The 18,348-nt window shown below is 23.6% G+C and overlaps 1 protein-coding gene and 1 long non-coding RNA gene across 5 annotated transcripts in view; one reads left to right on the top strand and one right to left on the bottom strand.

The window, feature by feature from the left end:
• The window catches only part of LOC127280160 (uncharacterized), a 118,291-nt gene extending 101,210 nt beyond the window's left edge, over positions 1-17,081 (bottom strand). For 2 of the 3 annotated variants that reach the window (XR_007842791.1, XR_007842792.1), the window contains exons 1-7: positions 17,017-17,081; positions 16,576-16,699; positions 16,132-16,247; positions 14,902-15,029; positions 14,203-14,352; positions 6,243-6,994; positions 2,964-3,005 (exon numbers count right to left, since the gene is read on the bottom strand). This is a non-coding gene — a long non-coding RNA (uncharacterized LOC127280160). Of the gene's footprint in view, positions 1-2,963; positions 3,006-6,242; positions 6,995-14,202; positions 14,353-14,598; positions 14,628-14,901; positions 15,030-16,131; positions 16,248-16,575; positions 16,700-17,016 lie in introns of those variants that run through there. The other variant, XR_007842793.1, reaches the window with a different exon arrangement.
• On the top strand, positions 721-13,947 carry LOC127280152 (long-chain fatty acid transport protein 4-like). 2 transcript variants are annotated; one of them, XM_051303008.1, is made up of 11 exons: positions 721-849; positions 4,673-4,876; positions 7,524-7,674; positions 8,392-8,629; positions 8,718-8,943; positions 10,050-10,254; positions 10,330-10,522; positions 10,610-10,756; positions 10,863-11,000; positions 11,083-11,240; positions 11,332-13,947. In XM_051303008.1, exons 2-11 carry the CDS (start codon positions 4,692-4,694, stop codon positions 11,638-11,640), a joined length of 1,950 nt encoding a protein of 649 aa, XP_051158965.1. In that variant the 5' UTR covers positions 721-849; positions 4,673-4,691; the 3' UTR covers positions 11,641-13,947. The 2 variants fall into 2 exon arrangements, with proteins under 2 accessions (XP_051158965.1, XP_051158964.1); XM_051303007.1 differs by lacking the exon at positions 721-849 and adding an exon at positions 2,202-2,479.
• Positions 17,082-18,348: the final 1,267 nt, after the last annotated feature.

The following is an 18,348-nucleotide window of genomic DNA, read 5'->3' as shown; positions in this document are numbered from 1 at the left end:
ACATTTCAGTTTTAGTTAATTTTTTTTATTTATAACCGGTTACTAATTTTTTATTTTTTTGGCATTTATTTATTTGATTATTTAAAAAAAAAAACATTTACAGTTAGTTTAAATATTTTTAATTAATTTTATAAAACCGGAATAATTTCTCTTTCACTGTTTAGTTGATCTACATATTGTATCTTTTTTTAATGCGTGTAAAAAAAACGAGGAAAAAAGAGAGACTTTATTAAAGTTCAAAACATTGGAAGCTGGCAGTTTCATTCTCTATCTATCTCTTTTTAAATGCTAAAGTCAATGCATATATATGCAACGTGCAGATTAAAACTTGCGCCTCGTGAGAAATCTATTTTTATTTAAGCAACTCTCTCTGTTGTAAATACGTGAATTTATATAACACATCTCATTTCGTTATTCGAAATAACTAATTAGTCTTTTCTTAAAAAGAAGAACTACAAAATTTTAAATATGTGTACAAGATAAAAAAAACCGTCTGCAATTTATAGATTACAAGCGAATCGTCAGTTCTTTGTTCTGTTTGTCATATATGCATAAAGTGTTGTGTATTTTTATGGTTATGTGATTTTAAACACAAAATTAAAATTAATTAACAAAAATTTAATTATTAATTATAATTTAGAAAAAATTTTATTTCTAGAGTCGAGAATTATTTATTTTTTGTTTCATTATTTAAAATGCATTTTCAAAATTTAATAATTATTAGTCTCAACAAAAATTTAACTTATTTTATTTTCAATAATTCAAAAATCTATTTCTTTTCGGAATTAAAAGGGCAAATTTCAATTTAAATATATTATTAGGAAGTTAAATCCAGGAGAAACTAAATGAGTGAGTAAATATGTTATTTTAATTATTTAAATGAAAATTCCAGTGAGATAAATAAAGAATGATAAAGAAGTAAATAACAAAGAGAATTTTTCTATTTAGAATAATGCTTTATCAATTATGTTGATGTTAAATGTTTTTAATAAATTTCCATGTTTATATTTTCTTTTGTTTATTATTAAGTTATATTATTTCATTTTGCATATTTTATTTATTATTATTTATAGAATTATTAGAAAAAAATCATAATACTTGATTATTATAAAATTTATATTTTATGTAGAGTATAAATATATTTATATTAATTATAACAAGAAACCGATTTATTAATTAATAGATCAAAATTATTTTTTAAAAATTTATTTAGATATTTAGTTTTAATTTGAATTTAGGATCAAGATTTATACAAAAATCATAAAATTTATTTATAGTTTATTTATTTTTTTATGTAGCTTGATAATTTATCTAAAATTATTGTAATGTCAATTATTTTTATTAGACTTGTAATTTAAACAGAAAAATCGAAAAAAAGTTTTAAAAAATAAATTTAAAATATATATTGCTTGAAATGTTGGTCACTTTGGCAGACTTAAAGGTACAACGAACTTAGTCGTCCTGAGAACAAATCAAATAACGGAATGCAATCTATATATACAGACAGTTTAACCACAAAGAATTAACGCGATTTTCTAATTGGGTTGCATTTAAATAAAATCCTTTATTTAATATAATTAATGTTAATAATTAAATTATTTTTTATGATTTAATTAAAATTAATAAAAGCTCCAATCAGTGTTATTTAATACAATTATTTAAATAAATATTCTTATTAAAATAATTGTATTCAATATTAATCATTGATTAAATTAATTTTAATTAAAATTCGAGGTTTAAAGTGAAATTTTTTTAAATTTAATTCTTTTTTTTTTAATAATAATTTAATTTATTTATAAAAATACACGCTCTGACACTAGATTAGATTAGATTAAATTTATAAATTCTTTAATTTTTAAAAACTATTTAAATATTTTTTGATGATTCATTTATTTATCTTTGATAACATTAAATAGAATATGTTAATTAAATTTTAAATATAATTTTAAAAAATTAAAAAAAATTATTATTTTGAGTCTAGAAGAGAATTTTGTAAAAAAAATATATTTTTTTTTTAAATATATAATTTTGTTTAACTAGGAGAATTATCACTTAGTGTTTATAATTGCTAGAGGGAGATGATTGATAAACGGAACACGATTAATTCTTTTCGTCCATACACTCAAAATCAGCGGAAGTATACAATGGCTTATAACGTCGTGGAAAAGGGGGGACTAAAACGAATCGCGACTCACTACTCCATTTAAACACAACTCAAACAGGAAGGCAGCTGAAGACAGTGTTAACTCTCTCGTGCTCAGTGCAAGTTCGCAAGCTCAAGTGAAATTTTTTCACCCCGAAATTTTCACCTAATATAATCGTGTTAATAATCGCGTTAACAATAGAGAATATTTATTTTTATTTTTTTATTTTTATTCCTAGCATCAAACAACATTCTAAGAGACCATTTTTTTATCACTAATTTGTGAAAAATTTGAAGAACTATATTTGATAATTCTACACTTATAATAATCGAGAGGTACGTTAATGATAGAAGATACAATAATCGACAAAAAGAAAATGAAAATTTCTAACGTTTAACAACAATGTATGATTCAGTTTTTAAAAAAAAATGCTTAAATTTTAGTCACATGAAACGATCAATAATGGCTAGAGTCCATGACGTTTACCGGTATAGTATATACCCCCTCGTCTGTTCGCTCACGAAAAACTAATAATATGAAACAATGTAAAGGTCAATTGTCAATGTTAATATTTTATGGTTGGGGTTTAAAAAAAATTTTAAGTTTCACACAAAATTCCCTGATATTTTTATGATAATTGAGACGAGATCCGCCCTTTTGTTATGTTGGTAGCAAATCAATTGAGGGTACAATGACATCTTTTTTTTATTTAAGTTATTGTATTTCTATTTACTTTCAATTTTTTCCCTAAATGTTTTAAATTAATATGCAAACATAAAAATGTTTTCGAATCAAAAAGAAAAAATTTCTCTCACTCACCAGCAATGAATTAAGACTATGCTATCCAATCCAGTCTTGCATCTGAAACAAATTTTGAAATATTTTTTATTAGTACTTTAAGCTCACAAATAATTATAATGTAAAAATAGAATAATTACAAATAATTTATTTCTAACAAAAGAAGTAAAAAAATATAATTAACCATTGTTTTATTTAATTTAGTTAGTTTTTAAAATTGTTTATTTCAATGTTTAATACTTTTATTTTTAAAATTATCTTAATTACTTAATTAATATTTAATAATTAATCTACGAGTTAATTTATTAATTTCATTATGTATGTTTTTGTTTTCTTAAATAACGCTACTATTGAAGTTTTAATCAATCAAAATTTGGATGAATTAAATTTAGAATCGTTTGAAATTTTTACCAGTAAAATTTAAAATAAAATTTTGATGGATTTGATGTTGATAAAAATTAAAATAAATTAATATTTACTCCCCAAATTTGAATCAGTAAAATTTTTAACTAATTTAAATTAGTGGATGACTTTTTACTATTATGAATTAATAAAAATTTAGTAAAAATCATCAATTACAAAAAAATGCATAATATTTAGTAAAAACTTAACTAATTCATAGCAAAAAGTCAATCACTAATTCAAATTAATTAAAATGTTTAATTATTCAAAAATTAATTTCAATAATTAAATTTTTTTATTTAAAATCATTGCCAAATAATTAATATTTAATTAACTCAGTTTTTGACATAAATTAAAATATATGTTCGTCTTGTCTGTTTAGATAAAGTGATAATTTAATATTTAAACTTTACAATTGACTGATAAGAAAAATTTTCATGAGGAAAAATATATTCTTAAGGAAAATTAACATGTTATAATAAGGATTTTAATGAATCTTTACATAACCTATAAAGATAGATAAATAAAAAGGGGAAAGTGGAAAATTTTTTTCAAATGCAATTAAAACGATAAAATAAAAAAGACATCAGTTATTATAATTAAGATTAAAAGATTTATGAATATAAAGATTTCATAATATGTGTAAAAATCATTTTTTTTAATTGGCAATGTAATTTCAATTTAATTATAAAATTTTGTCACCATATGATTAAGTTACATATCGCTTTAATGGGATGGTCAAAGTTTAGTTTTAATTAAATACACATTATTATAAAACGCAAATAATTAATTAAAAAATAATTGATAGGTTTTTATGTTTAAAAATTGATGTTTAAACAATTTTTTATTATTGAATAATTTATTATTAATTATTATTATTTAATTATTCAAGATATACTATTTTTTAGAAAAAAAAATATGCAACTGATTAGAAATATATTTTTTCTTTTATGTTATTAATTACTTTTTTTATTTTTACTAATGGGACAAACATTATTTAAATATTGGTCTATTTTTTAAAATAATTTATTATTTTTATTGGAGTTTCCGTTTAAATTCTAGTACCAATAATATGCAAACGAGATCTATTATTTTTATTATAGTTACTTTTTTCGCTATTATTAGTATTATTATTTTATCAATATAGAACATTAGATATTTTTTTTATATGTATATATATTGCAGAATAAGGGATTTTATTGTATATTCTGTCAGTGACGTTTATGACGTAATTGAGTTATGAATATATAGTCTAGATTGTGTCGAGGGCGCTACTAGAGTATTACACACGTCTGACAACCCCTTTACCCCTGTGTGTTGTGTTACAGAGAGGGTAGCCTGAATACTATGGACATCAGATTCATATTACTCGTACTGACTATTGTCGGTCTGATGGCGGCCGGCGTCAGTTCTAGAATCGGATCCTTTGCTAGGATTGCACAGTTTATTTTAGCGGCCGCGGTTATTCCACTGATATATCGGTTTCATCGAAAAATCTACATCATCATCAGAACTCTACCAAGGGATATCAAGTAAGTATATATATAGGGTGTAATTTTTTTCATTTCTTTATGTAAATATGTATTTTTGAAATTTTTAACCTCGCACAAATAGAAAGACTTTGAAACAAACAATGAGTTTAATATTGATATTACAATGAATATATTTATTAAATATGATCAAATAAACTGTCAATTGTCTCAATTTAAAAATTAATCCCCAAGAAACTAACACTTGTTACACCTATATTATTATATTAGTAAAACATATATATATGATAATTATTAATTCATATAATATTATTTATAAATAAACTTTTTTTTATGAACAAAAATCGTTTACAAGTTTGTTTAAAAATGTTTTTATTGTTATTTTTATATATACTTTAATTTAATTATATTTAAAGTTTAGGATATTTTTAATTTTTTTACTAGTGCGAAATAATAAGTCTTTACACATTTTTAATATAGACATGTTTCCCACTTTAGTATTAAAAAATAATATAAAAGGTAAAATGCGATGTAAAGTTCATATATTGAATAAAAGATTTGTTTGATTCAAGTAACGACAAAAATAGATTATTTTATTTAAACATTAATATTTAAATTTTGTGTTTAAATAAAATATTTAATTGTTAATTAAGAAAATTATAAATAATTAAAATGATTATAATCTTTCAAATATTTTCAAATAATTATTTTGATTATTTATTTTAATATTTAATTTTTATTTAATTTCATTTTGATCCCAGTTTCATAATATTTCATCAATAAATTAATTTAAAAAATTCTTATCTAAAAGTTGTCAAGTAGAAATAAAATGTTTTAGTCAGACAGATGTACACTATACTTGAGAAAGATCAAATATGAATACACAAAAGAAAAATATACTTTATAATAAAAATACTTTAAAATATAATAAAATAACGAGATTCGTAAAAATTATATATTAATAAATATTTAAAAATAAATTTCATTTATACAATTTAATGTTAATAAATTTAATAGTTGCAAATTTTATAATAACATTGTATTTATCGTTAATGAAATTTATGATAACATTTTTTTTTTAAATTGCTACAAGTTATAACTGCTAACATTGCAACACAAATAGATAATGATTAAAATAGTGAAAAAGAAATGTAAACAGATGCTGAACTCTTTATGAAAGGGGCGCATAATTATAAAACGTTAGAATCGATCAAACAAAATGTTTTGTTCAAAGTTCAAAAAACAATTCTTATAATTTTTTTTAATTTTATAATTCTTTACTTATATATTTATAAACAATGTTTATTAGAATTGTTATTTTTCTGTACTTTCAAATATTTCCCTAAAATTGATGCAATGCAAATACAAAAATATTTTTTGAATTAAAAAGAAAATATTTATCACTCACCAATGATGAATCAAGTGTGTACTATCCAATCCAGTCTTGAATCCTTTATCGAATGATCACTATTTGTCTATTTGCAACACTCCGAAACTTATTTTCAACTTTTAAACATTCAATGAACGAAATTATTCTCTAATTTTTTAGAATTAAAAAAAAGAAGTAAAGTTAAATAATTTAAACAAGTAATTAATTATAAAATAAGGATAAAGTAATTTATAAACATAAAATTAAATTTAGATTATGTTGATTTAGTAAAAAAAACAGAATAATTTCGTTCATAAAAATGTTTAGTTTTTGAAAAACAATACTTTCCCTATTATTTTCGACGCGAATCGCGAATACGATTTAAAAAGATACTTTTCTTCTCGCGATAATTGGTGAACGATTATACGATAAGCGACGACGCGATTTATGTCTTCTTTGGATGATAAACATTACGCTTCCCATCACTGGGTAAACATCAGTTGGGTCCACCTAAAGTGTAATGCTTATCGGTCTTCTTTTCGTCTTCTTCGGATAAACATTATGCTACCCTTCACTGGGTAAACATCAGTTGGGTCCACCTACAGCACAATGCCTATCAGTCTTCTTATTCTTCTTATTTCGTCTTCTTCAGGTAAACATTACGCTTCCCTTCACTGGGTAAACATCAATTGGGTCCATCTTCTGCGTAATGTTTATCAGTCTTCTTTTCGTCTATTTGCGGTCCAGATTCCCTTTGGTCAGTCATCATCGTTATTTTTTTTGGAATAGAACTACAACAAAATAAATAAAAGTTCACAATTAAAAATAATGTATTTATTAATAAACTATAATATTAATTATATTCAAAAGATTAACTATATCACAATTATATTGTACAATTTGATTTATAATATAACTCATGAGGTAAACATTTTACCACGTTTAAAAATTAAAGTAGCTCTTTTCACAAGGACAACACACTCAACTATTAGTTTAATATCCCTCATAACTTATTGCAATAATGTGTTTCATAAAAGCACATATTATTAATTATACAAGAAGTATTGAGAAATGAATTTAAAAAAAAATAATTACAGTAAAACAAATTTGAAATTTCTATTCAAACAAATTATTGATAATATTACAAAACTAATTATACATTTTTTTTTAATATTTACTCATTTACGGAACAAACTTTTCTTCAATTGATCATACATGATAATTAGAAAATGTTTTCCTTTCATTATACTGATAATTTTTTTAACCAAATGCAATTTTCACTCTTTTTTATGATAAATAAATATATTTTTTAAATTACAGATTTCTTTATCGTTATGCTAATGCCGCCCTGGAAACAAGACGTTTTGTTCAAAATGATAGTACGGTGATGAAAATTTTTAGAGAAAGGGCACGACTTTATCCAAATAAGCCCTGTTTTATTTTCGAAGGTCGCATTTGGACTAATGCCGATGTAAGTAAATTATATTAACAATAAAAATTGAAAAATAATTTTTTTTGCATTATATCCCGCCAATTGAAAACATTTTTTAAAAATAAACTTTTATTATATGTAATAAAAAAAAAAATATTTCTCATTTTCACACTCTCGGACGTTTAAAGAAGTCAATAAGAATATAAAAATGTTATCAGTCAGAAAATGTCACAGATTGTAATAAATTGAATTTATAAAGATCAAAGTGCAGAGTATGACAAAGTTGACAAAGTTTCATTTTTATCTCAAATGTGATTGACTTTCGCCAACCTGTGACATTGCAATTTTCAAACACTATATATATATATTTTTTTTTATTTCAAATAAAAGGAAATTTTCAGTAAAAAAGAAATTATGAACAGGAAATTGGTTTCAATTCGAAATAATAAAAAAAAAAAAAATTTACCTATCGGTGAATCTTAAGTAAGTTTTGACACGAAAAAAAAATCTGCATTGCGTGAAATTGCACCATTTCAAACAATTATTATTGATTTCACAAGAATTATCGTTTGAATATTTTTTTTAAACAAACAAATAAATAAATATTGTCTACTTCTATTTTTATTCGAGACTAAATGTTAATACCATATTTACAAATAATAGAATTTTCTCGACTTTTTTTTTTTTTTGTTTGTTTTTAGAAAGTAATATTCTAGAAATTGTATTATGTAAATAAATTTTTAATACTTTTTCCAGATAGATAAATACAGTAATCAAATAGCGTCAGTTTTCCAAAAAGCTGGATACTCAAAAGGAGATGCAGTGGCGTTGATGATGCCAAATAGACCAGAATTTATTGCCACGTGGTTGGGCTTGGGAAAAATTGGTGTTATCACAGCCTTAATTAATACTAATTTGCGTCTAAATTCATTAGTTCATTGTTTGAATGTTGCAAAAGTAAAAGGCATTATTTTCACTAAAGAATTAACTTCTGGTAATTATTTATATATATATAGAAAATTTTTTTTTTTTTTTAATTTCTAAGAAGAAAAATGAATATAATTTTCCTATTTTTATTTCAGCTATTGAGGAAATTTGGGAAACGATAGGGGAATTGGAAAAATTCACACAGGGCTGTGGAGATAATGTATGTGAAAATGGTGCGAAAAATTTGGATCAATTCTTAGCAGAAGCTGGTACAGGACAACCAATTGTTAATAAAGAACCTGGTTACAGGGACAAATTACTCTATATTTACACAAGTGGCACTACTGGATTACCTAAAGCAGCTCTAATACCAAATTCAAGGTATATCTATAATCAATTGAATTTAAATGATGAGAAATTCGTTAAAGGGTTAAAATTAAATTCTAATTTAACGACAATAAATGATAATTTAAGAAATAACTATCAAGACTTAAGTTGTCATTTACAACAACTAGTCTATCTGTGTTACTTGGTCTTATTTCTTATTCATGATTATTGAGCGTTATATGTAGGTCAACTTTGACACGCCTAAAGAATAGGCGAAACAAGGACCTCGATCAATGGTCTCCGGTAATTTAACTACAAATTAAGACTCATATATACTGTTTTAACGACTTTAGTTTCATATCGATTTGTTCCTTACTTTGTAATTTTCAAAAAAAAATTCTTTTACATTTTTCATCAAATAAAGTTTAAGTACTTGTGACTTTCGACAAAAATTGATTAATATAAATTATAATATAAAATGATATATATAAAAAAATTTATTATTTTTTCTAAAAAAAAAAAAGAATTCAAGAAAACAAGGGTAAAAAAATATTTCCATCAGTAGCAATGTAGATAATTTTAACACTTTATATCAATTAAGGAGAAAATTAAGGATCTGTGACAAGGACAAACGCTTGAAAATGACAAATAATAAATGGAATTTTCTAATATTAGACGTTATTGAAAGTCAGAAAATATTAATTTTTATTAATCAAATAATCAATAGAATAATAATTAAGAGTTCTAATTTCAAGTAATTGCAATTTAAATATTTAATAAAAGTAAAATAGCTTAAGAAAGAGTTTAAAGTTACGTATTTCTAAGAATTTAAAATAAAAAAAAAAAAATTACGTAACTTTTCTAAGTGATCTACAGTGAATATTGGAGTAGAGTGAATATAATGAATGATTCGTAATCTTGTCAGAGAGACCTCACAACTTAAGGGGAATGAGATTAAAGTCCAACAGTCAAACGTATATATGCACTTCCCTAGTCTAGTCTTAAAGACAGTTTTTTTTTCCATTTAAAAAAACTGTTCTTTATTTATTGGATATATTAATTTAAAATTACCTTTGATTTAAAAGATGCATTTTAAATTGAAATTACATGACAAATTAATTGAATGTTAAATTTATAATTTTCCAAAAAAATTGTTTCAGATATCTATTGGTAACAATGGCTACGTATCATATGTTGGGTTTAAGATCGGACAGTGATATTATGTACAATTCTATTCCATTGTATCATATGGCAGGTGGACTTGTTGGAACTGGTTGTGCATTAGTTAAAGGAATACCAAGTGTATTGAGAACAAAATTCTCTGTGTCTGCATATTGGACCGATTGTATTAAATATAATTGCACGGTAAAAAAAAATTCTTTTCTAAAAAGTACCTTCTTTTTTTTAAATAAATTTTTCAAATTTTTATTTGTTTTTTAGCTTGCTCAATATCTGGGTGAAATATGCAGATATTTACTTTCTGCACCACCACGACCTGAAGATACTGCTCATCCAGTTAGATTAATGGTTGGCAATGGAATGAGACCTCAACTTTGGCAAGATTTTGTAAATCGTTTCAAAATTGAACAAATAACTGAGGTTTATGGTTCCAGTGAAGGAAATGCTAATATCGGTATATATATAAATTACAAATTTGAATATTTAATTTAAATTTATTTATAATAAATTTTTGCAAATTTTTTTTTTTTTTTATTTACAGTAAATGTAGATAATCAAGTTGGAGCAGTTGGATTTGTACCTAGTATTTTGCCTAAGAGCCTACATCCAGTAGCACTTATTAAAATAAATCCAGACACTTGTGAACCGATTCGAGGTTCAAATGGCCTGTGCATTCGAACAGAAATTAGTAAGAAAAATTGAATATTTAAATCATTGTGAATAAATAATTTTTTTGGAAAATAAAAAATTCAAAGTTCAATTAAATTCATTAATAATTAAATGTAATTTTTCAGATGAACCCGGAATGTTTATAGGACTAATAAAACAGGGCAATGCATCTAGGGAATTCAATGGTTATTTAGATGAAGAAGCGTCCAAGAAGAAAATAATTGAAAACGTCTTTGTCAAGGGAGATAAAGCCTTCCTTACTGGTACGTAAAAGACGAAATAATTATTAAAAATTAACGTAATTTTCTTTTCGAAGAATAAAAAAAAAAAATGTTTTTTTATTAGGTGATATACTGGTACAAGATGAATTTGGCTACTTTTACTTCAAAGATAGAACAGGTGATACATTTAAATGGAAAGGAGAAAATGTTGCAACAGCGGAAGTTGAAGGTGTTGTGAGCAATGTAGCTGGACACCGAGAGTCAACAGTTTATGGTGTCCAGGTTTGTTAATATATACATATTTTTTAAATTTAAAAAAATAATTTTACAGACAAAATGAATAAAAAAAATGCAATTTTTTTTCGTCTTTTAGGTACCAGGAATTGAAGGTCGAGCTGGCATGGCAGCAATCGTTGATCCTGATTGTTTATTAGATTTCAAAGCCCTTGCTGAAGGTCTTGATAAAGCCCTACCGTCCTATGCAAGGCCAATTTTCTTAAGAATTGTCAAAGAACTCGAAATGACCAGCACATTTAAATTAAAGAAAATAACTCTTCAAAAAGAAGGTTTTGATCCTAACAAAATTCAGGACAAAGTTTATTTCCGAGATGGGAATAAGGAATATGTCGAGGTAACACCTGAACTCTATGAAAAAATTATATCGGGAGGTGCAAAATTGTAAAAAACAAAAATTTAAGACTCGAAGACAATTCCTTCTTCTATAATATATTAAATAAGGAAAAAAAAATACGGCTGTCATCACAGCAATTAATAATAATCGCTGAGTGATATTTTATTCAAAATCAACATTTTTTCATATTGAGTAATATTATACGTTTGGGTCCTCAAATGACCACAGCATTGTTATATATATAGAAAAGAAAAAAAAAGGTAAACAAATTATAGGATTTTTGGATATAATATATCCAATTTTTTTTTATATACCTATAAATGTAAGACTATCGTCTCTTGTGCAATGAGTCTTTGTAAAGTACTTTTATAAGCGAGCATTTAGGAATAGATTATTATTATTATTATTATTATTATTAATGAATAATCGATGCAGAGAAACTTGTATGCAATTTTAGAAATTTCTAAGCACAATGCTTCTTTACACGTATTTCGAGAAATGTATATTCTTGAAATCTAGAACAAAATTGTCAATTGACTTTTGACGTTTTTCTAGAATTCATAATAATATTATTAATCTCATAAATTTGTGATGTAAGGTAATTCATCTGCAATCTTAAAATTAAGAATACTTTAAAGTGAAAATTTTTTCAAAAATCTAATAGCTTTTTAATTATATATTTATTTAGAAACCGATATAAAAGAAAACTTTTGCATTTTGTAATTTTCAAGAAGTTTTTCAAAAGAAAAAAATTTATTTTTTAATTGTTTATAAATAATTAATTAAAAATGAGATATTAATTAAAAAATCTGTAGATAAATCTTTATATTAAAGCTTCGTTATAAAATTTTTTGCAGGTGAAATGCCTTAAACTATTTTGCTATTTTATGAAAATTAATTAAATTTTTAAATGTTAAATATTTTTAAAAAGCAATTCTCATATCGATTTCTTATTTAAAACTAGAAATTTTATTGCCAATTTATTAATTAGAAAATAGTTTTATTAATTTTTCTTAAATTAAAAATTGCCAAAAATATTAATCTTACGTACGCTTAAAATTATGAAAAAACCTATTATGGAATTACAAAATTTTTAAGTTGAAAATGTTAATTTTTCATGTAATGAAAAAGTTGAAAATTTATTTGGAAAATAAAATTCCTGTAGGCATTATATTTTAAACAAAAAAACCTACGAAGCTAGTTGTAAAAAAAAGTCTGGGAAACTTTTAACACTTTTTTGTGATATTTTTCAATGTATAAGAAATTGCATTTACTAAAAATACACTTATTGATTCTAAATTATCTATATAAAAAACAAAATTCTTTTCAAAAGCCAAATTTAATAAAGTACTTATAAAGCGAATTAGATTTAAAAAGAAAATTGTTCTGAATTAGAATGAAAGATCTGTAATCAATTCGTCCGAGAATATTTCTAGAATTGTCAAAATAAAAATAACTTATTTATCTAAAACGAAGCTCAAGATATATTTTTTGTCCTTATTTGTTCTGATAATTCGGCCTTTAGTATCGAAAAAATATATATTCTTGGATTTTCCTTTTTTTAAATTTTGAGAAGTCTTTTGTTAACTAATTTCTAGAATAATTTATTTGTGAGCACAAGAGATGAAACCCCTATTTAAAACTACAATGCTCCGTGTAAATTAAAAATTAAAAAAAAGAAACAAAACAAATTTGAAATTATATCATTAAATTAAAAGAAAAAAATTTTAACAACTTGAAAGTAAGAAATTAAAAGTTTCTAACTTTATTCGAAAACCTAAAAAAATTGAACTTCTCAAAATAATTTATTTAAACAATAGATAAAAGACGAAAAACTGTTTAAATACGTTAGTTTCTTGAAACTCCTATATAGTTGCAAAAATGAGAAAAACATGACTCGAACATTTTGTTATTACGACTTAAATAAAATGCTCAGCAAAGACTAAATAATCAAATTATATAAATTTATATTAGTACATGGTGCTGTTATTAAATTTTAAATAAAGACACTTGCTGCTGAGAAGTCGACTTCCATCAAAACTTAAATTGTCAATAATGGAAAAAATAACAATATCGTGTCGTGTGCCTTGCTAAGAATAGCTAAAAATTTAAAATAATTTGTCGAAAAAAAATGCGTGCAAACGTAAAATATCGTCCTAAACATTTTTAAATAAATAAATGAAAAAAAAAGTAATAATAATAATGAACGAAAGAAAAGCTTATTGGGCGAGCAAGTATACTCATGAGATAAATGTGAAATTGAATCGTGTATGTACCGTATGAATGTTTTGTTGATCATTTCGTTGGATGTAAATAAGACAGTTTGATCACTCAATAAATGGTATTGATTTCAAGAAATTACTGTCACATATTACTTTTCAAAAAACTTCTCGAAATTTAAAAAAGCCAAAGAATTCCCTTCTCAAAAAATTGTTTAAAAAATATTTTTTTAATTAAAGAATAAAAATTTTTTGAAACATTAAATATTTCCTTTAAATATTATTGGACTACGAAATATTCTGATGAAACATTTTTTCTTTTTTCTTCAAACATTTCGTTCAACATTCAAATCATTTAAAAAATTGTAAAAACAAAAAAAAAATTAACACTCACACTCCAAATTCAACTTCCAATCATCCAAGGCGTTTTATCGAATTTAACGCGTTTTCAAAAGATGTTGAAACTATTTTCTTTAAATAGATTGTTGAATCCTGATAGTCGAAATTTCTCCTACTGCATGTTTCCGAATAAAATCCATTGAAGCTGAAAACATTCAATAAAAAAGTAAATCAAAAAATTCAAAGAAATTATACATCTAATTCTTTTTTAAAAGATTTTATTATAAATTTTATTTATTTAAATTGCAAATAATAAATTTTACGATTAATATAAAATTGATTAAAATTGGAAATAACGAAAATATAAATTATGAAGGAATTTGAATTTATAACTGAAATGAAAAATATATTTTTCTAACATTTTTCTAAAATTTATTCAAACAATTCATGTTACGATTTATCTCCTAAAAAATGTAGACTCTGAAAATAAGACAAAGTTCTAAATGCTAAAAAAAATAATGCAAAATCTAAATTTCGAACAAAAATTTGTCTCAATATTTGGAATAAGTTTTATTAAAATGTTTAATTTCATTAAAAGTTAATTAAAAATTTTTTAGATTAAAGTAAAATAATAATTGAAACTAATATTTTTTAAAAATATTATTCAAGACGAAAATATAAAAAAATTTATTTAAAAAAATGTTATTAAGAAATGAGTTTTTTAAAAAAATTTTGAAAGAAAAATAATATTTACTCATAATTTTGTTCGATTTTCGTCGTGAATTATTTTTGCGTAATAGATTCCCTTGAATCTTAATACATTTTTTCCAATTGTCATTTTCTACCTCTCGCAATTTTCTTTATTCATTAAGTCCATACAAGCTGAAAACAAACAAAATAATGTAAATTACAAAATCCAAAGAAAATATAAATAATATTTGAAATAAAAATATTTTTTCTTAAATATAAAAAAAAATAAAAATTACGATTTGTTCTATAAAACTAAAATCCTGTAATATTAAATTTGTTATTTAAAAAATTCTTGGGAGTGATTTTTTTAAAAATAGCTCTAAAAAAATTTCTGAAAATCTAAAAAAAATTGTAATGTAAATCTGTTTTAAAATATTTGCGATAAAAAGTCAAGAAAAAATTGGTGAAAAATATTTAGAATAAATAATGATAAAACGATTCAAATAATTTGTTTTTTGAAATGCCTTCAAAGAAAAAAAAAAAAAAGATAATTTTTTCCGAATCTCAAAATTAAACCTTTTTTTTACCAACTTATATTTTTTAAATAAATCGAAATTTAGGCACATAATATGCTAATTATCTTGTTTAAGAAAAATTACTTTAGATTATTTTCACAACCTTTTCCAGTATAGGTTATGAAATTGACACACTAATAAAATTTGCGGAAAGAATAATTAATAATTAAAAAATGGGAGTAAAAAACACTTTCAACTTTTGATAATGTGATTATTATAGAAAAAGAAAAGAGAATACTTTGAATAAACTGAAATTTACTAATTAATTTAGAAAACTTTATTAATATTGTCTCTACAATGATACTCCGTTCACGAAATCGGAGGGAAAAGTGAGCAAATTGGGGGGGGGGGAAGTAAGAAAAAGGCGGCAAAGGGAAGTGCGCGACAATAGCGCCACTGTGCTCAAAAGTGGAAACTCTTATAATCTACTAAAAATCTGTAAATTATTTTATTAATATAAATAAACATATTTTGTATAGCTGTAACAAAATTTTAATAAAAATAATTATTATTAATTTTATTATATGATATATATTCGAAAGATTTGTTACAAATGACTGTAACCTCACTTTCTCCGAAATTTCTTTCAAGTAAAATTTACGATAAAAAAAAAATTAGACTTTTCATATAACACAAAATTTTAGCTCGGAATATATTAGATACCGTGTATAAATAGTTTTTAAGAGCAATAAATTTACTTATTTAATTGATTTTTATACCTTTTCTGATGTTGAACGGCAATGAACCTCTGACGCTGCTGACGAACTAGGAACAAGTGGCAAATTGGAGGGAAGGAAGCAAGATGGCGGATAACGGCGATTGTAGCGCCGCCGTGCTGAAAAGTCGAAACTCCGAAAATTTAATAAAAAATCTGTAAATTATTCTATTAATAAAAATAAACATATTTAGTACAATTGTATCGAAATTCTAATAATGATAATTATTATTAATTGAATTATACGATATATATATATATATATTAGAAAAATTTGTTAAAAACGACTCCAACCTCATCTTTTTACAAAGTTTCTTTGAAGTATAATTTAAGAGAAAAAAAAGCTTAGACTCTTCATATTAAACAAAATTTTAGCTCGGAATATATTAAATACCATGTATAAACAATTTGAGAGCAATAAATTCATTTATTTAATTGATTTTTATACCTTTTTTGATGTTGAACGATAATGGACACCTGACGCTGCTAACGGTCGAGGAACAAGAGGCAAAATGGGGGAAAAGAAAGCAAAAAGGCGGCAAACGGAAGAAAGCGATAGTAGCGCCGCCGTGCTGAAAAGTTGAAACTCTAATAATTTAATAAAAATTTGTAAATTAGTTTATTAATAAAAAATAAACGTATTTAGTACAGTTGTAACGAAATTTTAATAATGATAATTATTAATTATTGAATTATACGATATATTTTTGGAAGATTTGCTAAAAATGATTCTAACCTTACTTTTTCTGAAATTTTATTAAAGTATAATTTAAGAGAAAAAAAAGCTTAGACTCTTCATATTAAACAAAATTTTAGCCCGGAATACATTAAATACCGTGTACAAACAGTTTGAGAATTATAAATTTACTTATTTAATTGATTTTTATACCTTTTCTGATGTTGAACGACAATGGACGTCTTGAAGCTGCTAACGAATGGGCGGTCAGGGAAGAAGTGGCGATTGCAGCGCCAGAGCGGAAGTCAATTTTTTTTTGAATTGTCCAAAAATTTAAATATTATAATTAAAATAAATTGTTTCAACACTGCAACATTAAATATTTATAAATACCATTACTAATTTTTTAAATTCATTTATTTTTAATTTATTTCTCAAAAAAAAAATTAGAAACGAAAAGTAATAAAATATATTCATTCAAATATTTTAAACGGAAATGACTAAACACCACAAAATTAGTCGCTAGAGGGCAGTAAACGTTTCCTTAAAGTTATTTCCGGAAGTTTTCAAATTCGTCAGAAAGTAACGTACATGTGCATCGCATCAAACAACAATATTTTAATAACTCATCTACCTTATGGATTTATTTATATAATTATTATCAACAATGGAAAAAAATTCATCCTGATTAAAATTATTGGACAAACTAAAATTTGTAACAAATAGTATGAATAAATATTGTTGAAATGTGGAGTTTCCAGTTGAAATTTACTTTGAGGTTAAGCTGAAGATAATGAATTTATTTATATAATTATTATCAACAATGGAAAATAATTCATCCTGCTTGAAATTATTGGACGAACTAAAATTTGTAACAAATAGTATGGATAAATATTGTTGAAACCTGGAGTTTCCAATTGAAATTTACTTTGAGGTTAAAGCTGAAGAAAAAATAATTAGGTAAGTCTTTTTTATGTTTTTAATCTTCTTACAAACATTCTGTTATTTAAGATAAATTGTTCTTAAAATTTTGGATATTTAATAATTGAAATTATTGGATGAACAGAAGTTTGTAGCAAATAGTGTGGTGAATATTGTCGAAAGCTGCAGTTTCTAGGCGAAATTTACTTTGATGGTTAGCTGAAGAAGAAATAATAGGTGAGTCATGTTTTTAATATATTTTTACAAAAATTCTGTTATTTAAAATAAATTGTGCTTATAATTTTAGATATTTAATGATTGAAATTATTGGACGAACAGAAGTTTGTAACAAACAGTATGGATAAACATTGTCGAAACCTGCAGTTTCCAGACGAAATTTACTTTGATGTTTAGCTGAAGAAAAATGAATTAGGTGAGTCTTTAATGTTTTTAATATTTTTACAAAAATTCTGTTTTTTAAAAAAATGCTTATAATTTTAATGCTTTAAAATATTCTTAAATACATTATAAATTTTATTCAACTATGATTAATATAATATCTATAAAAATTATAAATATATAGGGAGATAATATATATTCTAAAGAATGCAAAAACAATGTGAC

Source organism: Leptopilina boulardi, unplaced genomic scaffold (assembly GCF_019393585.1).
Source record: "Leptopilina boulardi isolate dan_hultmark-lab unplaced genomic scaffold, ZJU_Lbou_2.1 LbouV2_229, whole genome shotgun sequence".
NCBI lineage: Eukaryota > Metazoa > Arthropoda > Insecta > Hymenoptera > Figitidae > Leptopilina > Leptopilina boulardi.
Note: the sequence above shows the minus strand (reverse complement) of the source record. Positions and strands in the feature narration are given on the sequence as shown.